The sequence below is a fragment of the Megascapheus bottae genome, chromosome 37, assembly GCF_031878675.1.
Source record: "Megascapheus bottae isolate mThoBot1 chromosome 37, mThoBot2.hap1, whole genome shotgun sequence".
Lineage (NCBI taxonomy): Eukaryota > Metazoa > Chordata > Mammalia > Rodentia > Geomyidae > Megascapheus > Megascapheus bottae.
In genome coordinates, this window is record NC_143545.1 from 5,487,690 (window position 1) to 5,505,607 (window position 17,918).

The window sequence follows — 17,918 nt, forward strand, 5'->3', positions numbered from 1 at the left end:
TTGGAGATCTGCATCATGAAATGTTTATCCTCCAGAGTCTTCATGGAAACACTATTAATTTCATTTCGTTTCCTTTTAAAAATGTAATTAATGTGTATCTATATTCTGAAAAGGAGTTGAATTATGTTGACCAAAGCGATGTAAATATTCAACTTTAGTGTCCTATATCACACATTTTTCTGTGTCCAATCACAGCCAATGAACACAGCTAACTATTTTGTTTGGGTTGATATGATCCCTTCCCTAGTTATTTAATAAATACCATTAGATAGATGGATCAATGCTAAATAGATATGGATATGTAATATTATGTAAAGATTATATGTATACATTCCAGTTTAAAAAAACACTTCTAGTTATGGAAAAACAGACTTCCCTCCTTAGGTCTTATAGTGTGACTATCTGGAGTCCAGTATAATTTATTATGTACAAGTGTGTATTTTGGTCTTTTATCATCTACTGTGTTTACTTATAGATTTATATACATATGTTAGATAGAAAAAATGAAGGAAACAATGAAACCAATATGTCTGTGGGTCTGGCATACTTCATATTTTTCCACATCTTTCCATTTCCTTCTGAATGGTACAGTATCTTATGGAAGTAGAGAATTTCAGTATGTCCTTTCTTGATCCATTTGTCCTTTGTGGGACTTTATTCTGAGTTCTGGAAGCAATGCTGGCTGTAGAGAAACTCTTAGCCACCATGTTGCCTTCAGCTCTATAAGCCCCCCACATGTGCACACCAAAGCCAACAAATGTGCTGATTTTTTCCTCACAGATCTTTTTTCTCTATGAACACACTTTCACACCTTGGACACTCTAACTAGGCATCCCAGTATGCCCTAAGTTGTGAATGATCCTTTTTTTTCCAGTACCCAGATATTAAAGAGCTAAAACTTAAAGCATTACAATATGGATAACAAAAACAAGGAAACATTTTGTTTAGGCAGTAACTTCCTGATTAAAAATTCAAATAGCTCACTAAATAAAAGCAAGAATTAAAAAATGGGATTACACCAGACTAACAACTCTAGCACAACAAGTAAACAATTAGTGGATTGAATATGTGGTTTCAGGAACATCATTGTTTCCTTAGGCAATAAATAGTAAATGGTTGCATTTGTGGAGGCCTCTGTATATTGAATTCTTATTGAAACCTGCTTGAATCAACTACCAATGTTCTGTAGCTGTTTTGGGCAATAGGTGTGTTAATTTACCATCTGAGTCTGATGCAGTAATATCTTTGGTTGACATCTCACTAGCATACAATTTTTTCTACCCATTTCACTATACACCTGAAATGGCATACTCTGATGCAATCCAGCTGAATCATCCAAAATGGCTTTCATGCAAATAGTTTCTTGACACAGACATTAACCAAATACATCAAAGATAACCTAATCCAAGGGGAGTCACACTCTGGTCTCTTGGAGGAAATCATAGCACCGGGAATAGTGAAGGAGAATGCAAACATGTTTTCTAACTCGTGTTTTTCTCCTGCATGCAAGGCCACAGATGCAAAGCCTTAGGGAAGTTTATTACTCATTCTTCCTGGGAATTCACCATAGGCTTACACATCTACATCTACAGCTTACATCTCTGTCAATAAAAAGACACATATGTACATATACAGAGATTTATGAATACACATACCTGACCCAGTGGACCCCACTTCCAGCCAGAATTTCAGGAGGGCAGATGCTTCAGAGATGTACCATTTGATTTCCATACTCATTCTTCTCCAGCTTCCTCTCTCTGTCAGGTCCTTGGCTGGCACTAGCTGCTTTTCTACAATGAAGCAGCAAGCTCACATGGAGGGAGATGTGATGATTGATGGTTTTTTTCCTCTCTACACTTTGGGAACAGATCGCAGAAACAGTGATGATTCTGGAGATGAACAGTACAATCCGTAAGTAACTCAACATTTCATTTCCATTTACAGATTTGTTTTGGGGATGGGCATGGCTGATGGAATTCCACGTTCACACATGAATGCTCTCTGTATCCTCTACCATCCCCTTCTATCCCTATGCAAGAGAAACACCTTAGTTTCTTTATTTTGTCCTGAATCTACCTTTAAGTGATTTTCTGCCTGTTTGTAGAAGAGGACTCTCAGTTTTCTTTTGTGTATCATCTTTCCAGGACAGTAAGCTCTTCATGATTTTTACTTGTTTTATCTCCTTTTTGTTTTTGTAGAAACTCCTCTTTGCTTTCTTTTTTATTGATACTGTGTTTTCAAACCATTTCCTTTACTGTTTTAATTTAGATTTTATTATAAAGGTGAGATATAGAGAGGTTAAATTTATGTAAGTCAGGTAATGAGTGCCTTTTCTTTGAACAGTGTCACTCTTCCCTCCCACTCTTTGGCCCTCAAATTCCACTCCACTCCCACCTCAAACTGTAAAGTTCATTTCAAATACAGTGTCTCATACCCTTGAGTTGACTCACCCTTTGACCTACTGTTTCTACTTGATTATTTCATTCCTTTTACTAACTCAAGGATTGTTATTTCTAGTTCTTTAAGATTCTTCAGTTCAGTGTCTGTTCTCTTATTTTCCTTTACTTTTATTTTATTTTGCTCTTAAATTTTTATTGTACATGATGAACAGAGTAGTTACATAATTCCGCTAATGAATTTATTTCTTGTTGAGCAGTGTAAATCCCTCCTTTATTCTCTGTTTTTACCATTCAGACTTGTCTCCACTATGTACAGTATGTTTCCACTATACCATCTAATGTCTGCTGAATTGGTTCAGCCTTTGTCCTGCCCTTTCTGTGTTTCACATTCTCTTCCCCAAATCAGACTATCTTATATGCAAGATAAAGTAGAGAAATAAACAATGATGAAAGGGAATAAACCAAAGGAAAAAAGATAGGAAAAAACAGAAAAAGGAAAAAAGAACAGCAAATAGTACTATAAAAAAATCTCGTGTTCCTAGTTCCTTGAGATGCAGTGAAGATTCTTTAGCTCAGTATCTGTCTGCTTGATTTAATGAAAGGTTACAGTTTCCTGTTATTCCTGCCAACCCCCTTTTTAGACATATGGTTTTCATTTTCATTTGTTCCAAGGATCAGTCTATTTGTTGAAATTTCTTTGAAAAACAATCCACTACATAAATTATTTAATTAAGTTGAATACTTTTCATTATTATTTTACTATGTGATTATGGTTGGCAAATGATTCATTTAACTTTCATGCTATGCAATTATTTTCCTTATTAATTTCTGGCCTTCTTAATGCCTTCTGGCCTTCTGCGTGTGCTCAATCCACTTTCAATGTTTTTTAAATCTAGCTGGCTTTGTATCTTACACCATAATTTCTCCTGGAGAATGTTCAGTATATTGATGAGCAAAGTTTTATTCAGATGTTGAACAAAATATTCTGTGAGTAATTATGAAGCTATTCTGATCAAGTGTGAAATTGAACTCTGATTCTTCCCTGTTAATTTTGTCTGGATGATCCCTCCATAAAATTTTCGGTTAGTATTGTATTGAGGACTGTTTCAAAGTCTGCTTAACATAGTTCAGTGGTTGGACAGTGTGTAAGTAAATACACATTTCAAAGTGCAATTTCATCTTGTAAATTTCATCCTTTTATTACATTACAATTGTGTCTCTTTTTGTCACTTTGATTAAAGTCTATTGGATGTGATATGTTAAGATATGACAGCTTTCTTTTAGATTTCATTTGCATGGACTACCCTTTCTTATACTCACTAAGGGGCATTGATGGTGAAGTGTGTTTCTTGACATCAAGGTATCCTTTGACCTTGAGTTTGATGCATTTGGCCATTCTAACTCTTTTTTGGCCATCATGAGGCTTGAATTCTGGGTCTGGGCATTGACGCTGAGTTTTTCAGCTCAAGGATACCACCCTACCCCTTGAGCCACAGCGCCACTTCCAGTTTTCTAGTAGTTAACTAGAGATGAGAGTCTCACAGACTTTAGTTTCTGGGCTGGCTGGCTTTGAACTTTGATCCTTAGATCTCAGCCTCCTGAGTAATTAGGATGACAGGTGTGAGCCACTGCATCTGGCCATTCCAATTTTTATTGGTAGAATTTCTGGCATTTCCATACACAGTCATGGTTGACAGATCACATCTCAATATAGCCAATATGTAACTAATTCTAACTTGTTCTTTGGGTTAACTGAATCTTCTTCCACATTATTTTAAAAATTGTAATTAATAGAAGGGTTACATTACATTTGCCAGATAGAAGGTGCATTACTTCACAAACATTGATATCCCTTCTCATGTTTTTGTCCCCCTTTCCCTCCCGCCTCACTCTCCCCTCAACTTTTTCCTCCCTTCCCTATCCTATTTCAAATAAACAAATAAACATACATATAATATACCAGATAACAAGTAAGATACTGTAACAATATGAGATAACCACAGGACAACAAAAGAGATGAAAAATAATATAGTACATTAAGAACAACAGTCACACCTCAGATGGCTCTTGTTTCTATATCCTGAATGTTCTTTCATTTAGCCTCATCCTATGTGGCCTTAAGTATCTAGGTTTTGCCATATTATAAACCTCTGCTAGGAGAGTTCAAGGTTTATACTAATTATAAAAAATGAGGGAAACCGTTGATCCTATGTTCTTCTCAGTCTGAATTACTTCACTTAATATGACTTTTCTTAAGTCTTTCCATTTCCTTACAAATGGAGCAATGTCCTTCTTTCTGATAGCAGCATAGAATTCCCTTGTGAATAAATACCACATCTTGTTGATTCACTCATCTACTGAGGGGCATTTAGGTTGATTCCATATCTTTGCTGTGGTAAATAGTGCTGCAAAGACCATCATTGTGCATTTAGTATGTCCTTGTTTCTGGACATTTGTTAATTTATGCCAAGTAGTGGAATTGCTGGGTCATAGGGTAGCTATATGTGTAGCCTTTTTAGAAACCACAATACTGCTTTCATAGTGGTTGAATGAATTTGCACTCCCAACAACAGTGTAGTAGTGATCCCTCCTGGCCACACCAGCATCTGTTATTAGATTTCTTGATCCTGGCCATTCTAACTTGAGTGAGGTGGAATATTAGAGTTGTTTTGATTTTCATTTCTTCATGGCCAGAGATGTTGAGCATTTCTTCATATGTTTCTAGGTCATTCTTATTTTTTATTCAGGGAAGACTCTCTTTAAGGCTTTGGCCAATCTTTTAATAGGATGGTTGTTTGGAGATTAGTTTTGGAGTGATTCAATTTGTTGAGCTGTTGATATATTTTAGATATGAGACCTTTGTCTGTTGTATGGTTAGTTTAGAACTTCTCCCACTCTGTAGGCTACCTAGTTAGTTTGCTAGCTATATCCTTTGCCATCCAGAAGTTCTGAAGTTTAATGCAGTCCCATTTGTCCAAAATTTCTTTTATTTGTTGTGATTCTGGATCTTTATTAAGAAATTTCCAGCCTGTTCCTAGGAGACCTAGTGTATCTCCTAGTCTTCCTTGTAAAGTTTTCAGTGTATCTGCTTTTACCTCACGGTCTTTGATCCCTTTTGAGTTAATCCTGGTGCAGGGTGATACAGAAGGATCCAACTTTAGATTTCTGCAGGTGCTTAACCAATTCTGCCAGCACCACTTGTTTAAGAGCTGTCTTTCTTCCATTCTATTTTTGGCTCCCTTATGAAAGATTAGGTGGCCATAGGTCTGTGAGTTGATTTCTGGGTCTTCAGCTCTATTCCATTGGTCCTCAGGCCTGTTCTTGTGCCAATACCAAGCTGTTTTGTTTACTATAGTTCTGTAATAGAGTCTAAAGTTTTGTATGGAAATTCCTCCTGCGCTGTTCTTTTTGCTAATAACTTTTTGTTATGCGAGGTCTTTTCATATTCCATATGAAATTTGGGATTGCTTCTTCTATTTCCTTAAAGAATGACATTGGGATATTGATGGGTATTGTGTTAAATTTGTAGATAGCCTTTGGCAAGATTGCCATTTTCACGATGTTAATTCTTCCAATCCAGGAGCATGGGAGATTTTTTTTCCATTTCCTCAATTCTTATTTTCCTTTTCCAAGATTTAAAATTTTTTGTCGTAAATGTCCTTTACATTCTTAGTTAATTCCTAGGTACTTTATTTTCTTTGAGGCTATTGAAAAAAAGTGTTGCTTTCCTGATTGCCAACTTGCGCTTTTCATTTTTGGAATATACCCAGGCGATTGATTTTTAAAGGTTAATTGTATACCCTGCTACCTTGCCAACGTTTTGAATCAGCTCAAGCAACTTTGGAGTGGAGTCTGTAGGGTTCTGCAAAGAGGGAAAGTTTCACTTCCTCTTTCCTGTTTGGATCCCCTTTATGCTTGCTTCTTGCCTTATTAATCTGGCTAGGAATTCTAATACTATGTTTAAGAGGAGTGGGAAGTGTGGTCATGCTGGTCTCCTTCCTGATTTAAGAAGAAATGGCTTTAGTTTTTGACCATTAAGTATAATGCTACCTGTGGGTGACAAATTACCTTTATGTCCATACCTAACCCTGTATACAAGCATATGACACTACATTCTAATTTGGAATAATCCTTTAACATATTCATTGACACAGAAGCAAGCATTTATCCCATTAAATTCATAAGTTTTAATTTCCTGTGCTCATCATGCAGGTATATCTTCAACAACTACAAGTATGTATTGGCCTTGACTTTTGCAATTGAAGAGATCAATGAAAACCCTGGTCTTTTACATAACTTGACCCTGGGATTTAATATCTATAATGCTCAGAGGGAAATTTGGAAAGTGTTTAAAAATCCCTTCACGAGCCTCTTTGGGAAGTACAACATTCCAAACTACTCTTGTATGAGAGACAGCAAGTCTATAGCAGTAATTACAGGACCATCAGGATTATTATCGGCCCAGATTGGTATATTGCTGGACCTGTACAGGTTTCCACAGGTGAGAGTGGAAGGGGTGTAGGGATATTTAAAAAGTGCCTAACCTGGTGCCATTTTAGGTGTTAGAAGGGAATGATATGAAGAGAATGAATATAGGAACCAATCAAGTTTTGCCACAGCAAGGAGTAAGACTTCAAGGTAATGGAGGATCTACATTGCCATTGTTTGGGAAGTGGAAGGAAAAGTTAGAGCAGACAAAGGGATTATTTGTATTTTTAAACCTTATCAATAAATTTCTTTAAAATCAGGAAATGGAAAAAATGACTTTAAAGCATAAAGGTATGTTGAGCTAGTTGCTGATGGACTTATCTCTAACCAGTAAAGCAGAAAATGCTGTGTGGTTCAAGTGGTAGAGAACTAGTCTTGAAGAAGAAAGTTGAGAAAGTGTGTATAGTCCTGAGTTCATTACGCTGCACTAGCACGCACGCACACACACACACACACACACACACACACACACACAAGATATTATGTTGGGTGAAATAAGTCTGGCTCACCAGGAGAAACTGGGCATATATTCTCTCATATGTGAATTTACATCTAAAATATAAACATGCAATATGAAATAAACATAGAAATCACATAAGCATTTACATATATACTTGATTAATCTGTAAAGTATGGTGCATATAGAGATGGAATTCCATAGTACAGATTCTCTGATCAACAAACAGTGTAAAAAATGGGCACCAGAAAATTGAAATATCACTTTTCTGAAGAGGGAGATGTTAAGGAGATATAGAAAGGGGTAAAAAAGGGGAGTAGATGGGTGGGAAAATACAACATATATGTGTAGATATATATGTATCAATATATGTGTATATGTTTGTGTGTTTCTGTGTATGAAAATGGACCTAGGAAATTTGAGGAATAGGTGGGGTTGATATAGATGGAAAATATTGATAGAAATACTGATGAGATCAAGGAGAATCATATGAACAAATTGAAATGTTGTACTAATATTAAAAACAATGAAAATTTTTCTAAACTAAAAAAGTATCTTCCACCTACTTCAATGTTTATTTAATATACATTATGACTAAGATTATGATGGACAGAAATTTTAGTCATGAAACTTCTAATTTTCATTCCCTTCAGTTTACTTTTGGGCCCTTTGATCATACGCTGAGTGACAATTACCACTTACCCGCTCTCTATCAAATGGCCTCAAAAGACACTTCAATAGCCACTGCTATGATCTCCTTACTCCTTCATTTCAGCTGGAACTGGGTGGGACTGTTGACCTTTCAAGATGAAAATACTTTGTGGATTCTTCCCGAATTGAAAGAACAGATGGACAAGAATAGAATTTGTGTGGAATTTGAGTTAGCATTCCCTACCTCAAGCCTGGCATATATTTTGCAGCTCATGGCATTTTACAAACAGATTAATAAATCATCAGCAAATGTTCTCATCATACATGGTGAAAATGAAGCCTTACTAGATATGATGAGGTGTATTGAACAATTTTTAATAAAAAGCAAAGTTTGTATCATGAACTCACAATTGGAGTTCACCATGAGGAAGAAATATTTCATACTAGGTTCAATCCATGTACCTTTCATTTTTTCACACCATCACCCAGATGTGTCTGGATTCACAGATTTTGTCAAGGCCGTTAATCCTTCCAAATACCCAGAAGACTTTTTCCTTGCTAGGCTGTGGTTTCTCTCCTTTAATTGCTCAGATTCTGAGTCTGACTGTGTAACATGGGAGAATTGTCCTCATGAGGCCTCCTTGGATTGGTTGCCGAGGCACAATTATGACATGAGTATGTCTGCAGACACTTACAGTATATACAATGCTGTGTATGCTGTAGCCCAGGCTCTGCATGAGATGCTTCTTCAACAAACGGAAATACAAACAATGGAAAACTGGAAAGGGATTTTGCGTTCCTCTGCACAGGTAAGACTTTTTGTTTTAGAAGGTACACACAATGAGGAAATTTTACTTCCTAGTTTTCTTATTGAATAAAATTTAACTATTTAAGTATTTTTCCAAAACCCATGATATAATATCTGTTTAAATATCTATGAGGTACTTGTGATGCGTATTTTTGTACTCTTAAGAAAAAGTAGGCCATAACATGGGTCAAGTCAGTTCCACTTTATGAATTCTTGTTTTTTGATGGATATATTATGAATTCTTTTAGTTACAGATAGCCTCAAATATTCATAGCAGATCTTTTGAAAACTGTAAATTTACCTTTTCCCTATGAGTTTCTTATGTATTTGCAAAAGATGTCCTGATAAACAGAATTATTCATACTTTTCATAAGGGGCCTAGTTTCATTCTACTTAGGTATTAAAGTTTTATCAAGCTCAAACTGACATTCATAAACTTAGTGGTCATGGCAAACTGTAGGTAGGCAACAGAGAATAACCTCATTCATGACTATCTACACGGAATCAGGTTCTCTTGAAAAGGATCCATCTTCTCCTTTACTGAGTAACCATGATTCAGCAAGATTAATTTTATTGCTCCATGTATTTTTCTTCTTGGATACTTCATTAGGTGGCTTGGCTATTATTGCATTCTGAATCAGAAATTACAAGCAATCAGGAACTTCTTTTCTTCAGGTTTTCTGTCTCAACCCTGGGATATAATTCACCATAAGATTATGTATCTCCTTTAGCTGCACCCTTTTCTGAAGAACATCCAATTTCAAAATCCCGCTGGAGATCAAGTGATTTTGAATGAGAAAAGGAAAGTGGAGGCAGATTATGACATTGTAAACATCTGGAATTTCCCAGAAGGTCTTGAACTTGAGGTGAAAGTCGGAAAGTTTTCTCCATATGCTCATCAACTATCTTTATCTAAAGATATGGTTCACTGGGCCATAGGAAATACAGAGGTTTGTTGGACTTAATTGTAATAATTTTAAGGACATATAAGTAAGCAAAATTCACCCTTAAAATTTATACCTGGTTGGATACAAGCAATGTACTCCTGTAATACCTTCCACTTAGGTAGGTGAGCTACAAATATAATTTGAAGGCAGTCCAACTAGGACCTTTTAACTCCATTTAACAACCAACAAAGAAGGGCTGGGGCTAGTGACTCATGCCTATCTACTGAGGAAGCAGACATCCTCACATCTAAGATTATGGTTCTGTTTGAAGTTTAATCTGTCAGAAAAGTCTCTGAGATTCTTTTCTCAATTGGCCACCAAAATCTTCAGGTAGAACTGTGGGTCAAGTGGTAGAGTGCTAACCTTGATGAAAAAAAAGCACGGAACCAGGAATTTGGCCTAGAGGTAGATTTGCTTGCCTAGCATGCATGAACCCCCTGGGTTCAATTCCTCGGTACCACATACACAGAAAAAGCTGGAAATGGTGCTTTGGCCCAAGGAAAGTGCCCAGGGCCTTAGTTCATGTCTCAGGACTGGAAAAAAAAAGCCCAAGGACAATGCACAGATCCTAAGATCATACCCCAGGACCAGTATCAAAAAGTAGAAATTAACACTGATTATTTAGAATAGCAATGATTTAGAATAGCATCATAAAATGCAAGTCCCATATTTCTTAGCAAGTTTTAAACACTTTTTAAAAGTACCACAGGAATCGCATTATGTGGTTGAAATATTTACTATGTTACCTTCTGTGGAGGCATCATTCAGTGGTTAGTTTTTCTACTACTTTAAGCATCTTCAAGGAATCCTTGAATGAGCCTGTGCGAGAAGATTCTCACTTCATGGCCACTAGAAAATAAGACGATATGATAGGTATGGGTTTCACATAATTGTACAAAAGGGAGGTCTATGCAATACGTCGCAGCCTGCTTTTAAGCTTCAAATACAGTTCTTCCTCCTTTCTCTTCACAATTGTATACATGAGTAGAGAGAACAAGTAATGATACAAACTCAAGGATATTCCACAGGACTGGCTATCAGAACTTACTTTCTCACCATTAATTGTAATAGTTCAATATGCTAGAGATCAAGGCTATAGCATATGAGGCATGTGTGATCATGTGACTGGCAATCTATAATAGCATTCAATGAACAGACAGGATTTATGTGTATAGAAATTAATATGCTTAGGGCCAGGAGCGTGGCCTAGTGGTACAGTGCTTGCCTAGCATGCATGAAGCCCTGGGTTTGATTCCTTAGTTATGACATACACAGAAAAAGCCAGAAGTGGTGTTGTAGCTCACATGCTAGAACACTAGCACAGAGAAAGTTCAAGGATAGTGCCCAGACCCTGAATTCAAGCCCCATGACTAGCAATAAAGAAGGAATAATATGCTTAACGATACATTATTTCAAAACGATGGATTTTTGGAGTATTATGTAAAAATCTGAGCAGTTACTGACACATCTGATTTTCTTCAGCCTACTCAATCTGTCTGCAGTGAGAGTTGTGGTCCTGGATTCAGAAAATCTCCTCAGGAAGGAAAGGCTGCCTGTTGCTTTGATTGCACACCTTGCCCAGACAATGAGATTGCTAATGGAACAGGTAAGCTCATGTCTTAGGGGGAAATGCATACTGTCTCCTAGTATCCTCATCCATGCAAGTCAATACAAATGCAGAATTGCAGATTCAAATTCTTACTCCTTCACTTAATAGTTTAATTGTGACAGTGGTTGCTTCTTCTCTTAGGAGGGAAAAAAAGACATGGGCTCTGATTTACATGTAGGATTTTTTTCTGGTCTGTTGTACGTATGTTTACTCAACTACTCAGTAATGTAACTTTAACTTCTATCCCATTACATGCAAAGAATTTTTAAGAACAAGATCTCTATCTTCAATATTACACTTGAACTACAAAGAAAACACAGATTTTGCACATCTTTACTTCCTATTACTTAGAACTCTTGTGGCAGCAGAGCAAGTGCTCTGGGTTGGGTTGATTTAAGAATCAGGCACAGGGCCTGGAGTTTGGCCTAGGGGTAGTGTGCTTGCCTAGCATGCACAAAGACCCAGGTTCAATTCCTTGGTACCACATACATAGAAAGGCCGGAACTGGTGCTGTGGCTCAAGTGGTAGAGCTCCAGCCTTGAGGAAAGCCCAAGGACAGTGCTCAGGCCCTGAGTTCAGTCCCCCGGACTGAAAAAATAAAAAAGAATCAGAATCAGGCACAAGTATTGTGCATAGCATGGCTTTATACCTTCAAAGAGTGATTTGATTATCTGTTCCTGTACAGATGAATAGAAGAGACAAACATAACAACTGAAACATACAGGAACATACAGGAACATGCAAGGTTTACGTCCACATTTTTTTTTTGCCAGTGCTGGCCCTTGAACTCACAGACCTGGCACTGTCCTTGAGTTTCTCAAGGCTAGCTCTTTACCACTTTTTTCATAGCACCACTTCCATCTCTTTCTATGTAAGTGGAACTAAGGAAATATGCATATTTCGCAGGCTCTCTACCACTAGGCAACACTCCTGGCCACACTATATAAAATTATGACAATGTAAGAATTACTGTAAGAACATGAAGAATGCATAAAAGTAATACTGAACATATCTGGTAATATTTACTTTATGCTACTAAGTATTCACATGGCTGAATGATCGCTATCTAGGGATTTCCTTATTTCCTTTTTAAGTACTGAAAAGGCACTAATGAGAATTTGATTTTCTTATGAGATTTGGAGCAGTGTGTGAAGTGCCCAGATCATCAGTATGCCAACACAGACAGGAACCAGTGCTTCCTAAGAGCTGCAAGTTTCCTGGCTTATGGAGAACCCTTGGGGGTGGCCTTGGCCTGCATGGCTCTTTCTTTATCTACACTCACAGCAGTTGTTCTTGGGGTGTTTGTGAAATATAAAAACACTGCCATTGTCAAGGCTAATAACCAAGCTCTCAGCTACATCCTGCTCATCTCCCTCATCTTCTGCTTTCTCTGTTCCTTGCTCTTTATTGGACGGCCCAACACAGTCACCTGCATTCTACAGCAAACCACATTTGGAATTGTGTTCACTGTAGCTGTTTCTGCTGTCTTGGCCAAAACTGTAACTGTAGTTCTGGCTTTCAAAGTCACTCTTCCAGCAAGAAGGATGAGGTGGCTACTGGTATCAGGGGCTCCTAACTTCATCATTCCCATCTGCACCCTGATCCAGGTGACTCTCTATGGAATTTGGCTGGGAACCTCTCCTCCCTTCATTGACACAGATGCATACTCTGAACATGGTCACCTCATCATCTTATGTAGCAAGGGCTCCCTCACTGCTTTCTACTGTGTCTTGGGATACCTGGGCTCCCTGGCCTTGGCCAGCTTCACTGTGGCTTTCTTTGCCAGGAACCTGCCTGACACCTTCAATGAAGCCAAGTTCCTGACCTTCAGCATGCTGGTGTTCTGCAGTGTCTGGCTCACTTTCCTGCCCGTATACCACAGTGCCAAAGGGAAAGTCATGGTGGCTGTAGAGGTCTTCTCTATCTTGGCCTCCAGTGCTGGGCTTCTGGGCTGTATCTTTGCCCCCAAGTGCTACATCATTTTGTTAAGGCCAGATAGAAATTCTCTGCATGGCTTCCGGGACAGAAGACATCTTCAAACAAATAGGCCCTCTTAAGCTGAAATTTAAATATTTGACCAAATATACTCGTTTGTGTTCTTGGAATCACTTCAACATATGAGTGACATCTCTCTAGTTAATGGTACAGTCACAAGTTGTAGCCAGAGCCAGGTAAATTTGAATTTTATTCTATATTTTTTGGTTCTTTCTATTTGCTCTTTATTTAAACTTTCATCTTCACTATTATATTTTGTGTGTGTGTGTGTGTGTGTGTGTGTGTGTGTGTGTGTGTGTGTGTGCACGCGCCTGGCCACTGTCCTTGAGCTCTTCAACTGTAGGATACTACCTTACCCTTGAGTCAAGTCCCACTTCCCATTTTCTAGAGGTTAATTGGAGATAAGAATCTCAGGTCCTTTAGTGCCCGGGCTGCTTTGAAGCTTGATCCTCAGATCTCAGCCTCCTGAGTTGCTAGGATTATAGGCATGAGCCACCACAACCAGCTTCACTATTATATTTTCACTTCTGACTTGTTTTCTTATATTGATTTATTAATAACTTGTCTAAAATTTCTTATTTTGTGTCAGTTCTGGGGCTTCAACTTAAAGTTTGGGTACTGTCCCTGAGTATTTTTGTTCAAGGCTAAGTGCTTTACCACTTAAGCCACACAGCCTCACTGTTGGATCTTTGGTGGTTAACTGAAGATAGCATTCTCATGAGCTTTCTTGTCCAGGTTGGTTTCCAACTGTGTTAATCAGATCCCAGCTCTTTGTGTACCTAGGAATTAAATTTTAAAGTACATTAACTTCCTGAATTCACGTCACTATGCTGCTTAGTCCTCAAATACATTTCATTAATGTTTTGCTATTAACATGTTCCATGATTTCATATACTCATTAGTGCATTTTATTTAATAGTTTCTATTCCCACATCTGCTTTTTGCAGTATTTATAAATCTGTTTGTTTGAATCAATCTACCTTGCCCCATCCTCTCTAGTTTCCTTCCATCTCTCTTTTCTTTTTCCCTCTTTTTCCTCCTCCTACTTCTTTGCTTTTTCTATATGGTTTTAGAATTTCAGCATTGCTTATATATCCTACAAAAATATACTTCTAATGTATATCATGATGTATTAGATTTATGAAGCAATAGCTGAAGAAAAATGTAGATTCCTAAGTTTGCTTATACATCACTGGATATATTTTTCAATATATCCTTGTTTAATTATTTTTAAAATGCTGAACATACATATATTAGATATGTACTCGGTTATCTGATGATTACAAAAATGTTACATTTCTAGTACCTTCTTTTTATGAAATGCATTATTCATTATTTTAAATAGACTGAATTATTGGGCTCTATACATGTTTAAAGAAACACAACTATATAAGACATAGTGTCACATAATGGCCATCCTTCCTGTTCATTTCTTTATTTTACCTTTTGAAATTTATGTTTCTAATAAGGAAGTGATTATATACTGACAATCACTTACTGACAGTGGACTTCTATTACTTTAGTTTTAAATTGGAACTATAACCATGTATTGGCTAAAAATAGTACTGTGCTTATGTTCCTTTTAAAAGGGATGGTAATGAGCAAATATTTCTAAATTGTTAATATTTTATAAGAGATGGTGAAACTGTTTGTAATGAAGCTCATATTTTTTATTTCTTCTTAAATTTTATCAATAGGGTGGGTTTGTTTTTATTGAGTTAAACACTGCTTACACATTCAGTAGCAATCCAATTAACAATTATCACAATATACAAACTTCCCTGTATCAACTGTGCAGAAGTCAGAGTGTATGTTGACCATCAGGAAGGAGAGCAGGTTATCAAGTCTGAGTAAGGAAAAAGAGACAAGTTATGGTCCTTAAGACATCCCATCCTTATTGTGCAAAAGTTATATTCAGTATAGATGGAAGCTCTGGTGTTCACAGTAGTGCTAATAAGCATTAACATCAAGCAGACAAGCCGGAAGTTTGGCCTAGTGTTAAAATGCTTGCCTAGCATACACGAAGACCTGGGTGTGATTCCTCAGTACCACATACACAAAATATGCCAGAAATGATACTGTGGCACAAGTGGTCGAGTGGTAGCCTTGAGAAAGCCCAAGGACAGTGCTCAGGACCTGAGTTCAGGCCTCAAGACTGGCAAAAAAAATCAAGAGGATATGTAAAGGCTTTCTACTCCCTGGAATGATAGTTCATGAGATAAGAAGACCACTCAAAATGGTAGCAAGTATTTCAGGGAAATACATCTTAAATACACATATTATTTTATGTATTTATATATTCGCTGAAAAGGGCAGATGTATGACTGGATTGAGTCCCCTTTCATTAGGATGATGTCCCCAGGCTTCTGATCACCTTATTTTCACAAAATCAGAGTGAAACTCCATTACCATCATGGTTGAATGATGTCACATACTTTAATATTATAATTCCTGCTGAAAGGATATAAAAAATATCTTCTTAAGCACACAAGAAAAAGTAAAGAAAAAAAGGAACAACTATTTTAGATGCAGAAAACCTAGATCAAATGCAATTCATAGCAAATATACTGGTGATAAAACAAGACTCGTCTATTATCCTAGCTACTGAGGAGGCTGAGATCTGCAGATTATAGAGCCAGTTTAGGCAGGAAAGTGCATGAGACCCTCATGTACAATTCACCATCACTACTCCCCAAACTGGAAGTGGAGCTGTGGCACAAGTGGCAGAATGCTAACCTCTGAGTACAAATGCTCAGAGACAGCACCCAGGCCCCATGACCTCTACACACATCTACACACACATACACACACATACACATACACACACACACACACGCACGCACGCACTCACACACGGATAGAAACACGCAAAGCCGACTTTCAGGCATCATCTGGGGTGGGGAAAATCTTTCATTTAGTCTTCCACATTTGAGTTCATGTGACAATCCTTGGATCCTATTGGCCTTCACATTCCTAGACCTATGATTGCAAGGTATTCTCTGTTCTTCTCTTGATTAAAAGAAAAAAATGACAAGCAAGGATGTTTTTCAGATAACGATCAAACAAAATTCTTTGAAATAGGAAATTTAAGTAGCCAAGTAAAAGGAAATTAGCAATCACATTGATAATCTGGAAATAAATACTACATTCTAACATACTTTTATCTGAATCGTACAACACATACTCTTGGTCTTTCATGAGCTGCAAAATCTAGTCTCAATTCTTCTTTCTTTAGTTTGAAATGAACATGTGGCCTGTATTTACTCTTCTTACTCCAATGTGATGGCAGAGCTGAAACACTAATTTCCTAGAAGAGAGACATGAGAAGGCTCTTTAAAATACAAGCAACTTTGGTAGGAAATGTGTCATAATGCAGTAGTAAGCAGGGTAATGCAAATATATTGCACTAGTCTCACACATTGTAGTTATGGTAAAATTGCATTGATGACTTTACTAAGAACATTTTATTCAAGGCTCCTGATTCCTTGGAATGAAAAAGATTTTCACATTTCAAGTAGAAAAAAATACTGTGTTTATGGACTATGATTACTTAATTTACATTGAATTTCAAACAAAGGGACTTAAAATCTTATGTTTTCTTAAAGATTGCTACATATATACCTTAACAGACCTTTGGTTAAAGGAAAAATAGCCTTCTTTTGTTTGGGTTTTTGTTTTGTCTTTTAGTCGTTGGGCTTGAACTCTGGGCCTGGTCTTCAGCCCAAGGCTATTGCTCTATCACTCTGAGCCACAGCACCACTTCTGGTTTTCTGGTAGCTAATTGGAGATAGGAGTCTCATGGACTTTTGTACCTGGGCTGGCTTTAAACCACAATCCTCAGATCTCAGCCTCCTGAGTAGCTAGGATTACATGAGCCACTAGCACCTGGTTTGAAAAATGAGTTATACTGTTCATGTTCAATGAACAAAAATCCTGTTCCACGTCACAATGACAAACAGAAGAAATACTCTGACTTCTTCTGACATTGGGAGAAAAGGGTAAAGAATCCAGATTGAAATAGTGTTTTTGTTTTGTTTTGTTTTGGTATGTTTTGTTTTTGCCATTCCTGGGGCATGAACGCAGGGCCTGGGCACTGTCCTTGGGTTTTCTTAAAGCTAGTGCTCTACTACTGGAGTCACAGAACCACTTCCTGCTTTTGTTTTCTATGTATATGGTACCAAGAATTGAACCAGTGGTAGAGAGCAAGCACTCAACCACTAGGCCACAGTACTGACTTGAAAAATTTGGGCTTTGCCAATGTTCTGCCATAAAACATATTTCCCAAATTCCTGACCACTTCAGAACTGTACAAAACCAAAGATTCCTACACTGAAAAAAAAGTAAATCTGATGTCTGAACTTATACCATTCTACTCTTCACATATCCATTCTTCAATGACAATGAAAAATAAAATATCAATGTAAATAATATAAACATGAACAATGAAACAAGGAAATAATTTCTCAATGGAAATAAAACAATTTCCAACAAATCTCAGACACAAAACTTATAAGATAACACACTAGAAATTGGGAAGTGTAATGAAAGTGTTCACAGGCACCAC

The 17,918-nt window shown here is 37.2% G+C and overlaps 1 protein-coding gene across 1 annotated transcript; it reads left to right on the forward strand.

Annotated features, from left to right (window-relative positions):
- Positions 1-1,795: 1,795 nt before the first annotated feature.
- On the forward strand, positions 1,796-13,416 carry LOC150042143 (vomeronasal type-2 receptor 116-like). The gene is made up of 6 exons (XM_090325221.1): positions 1,796-1,911; positions 6,612-6,900; positions 7,998-8,804; positions 9,535-9,753; positions 11,233-11,356; positions 12,494-13,416. Exons 1-6 carry the CDS (start codon positions 1,796-1,798, stop codon positions 13,414-13,416), a joined length of 2,478 nt encoding a protein of 825 aa, XP_090181347.1.
- Positions 13,417-17,918: the final 4,502 nt, after the last annotated feature.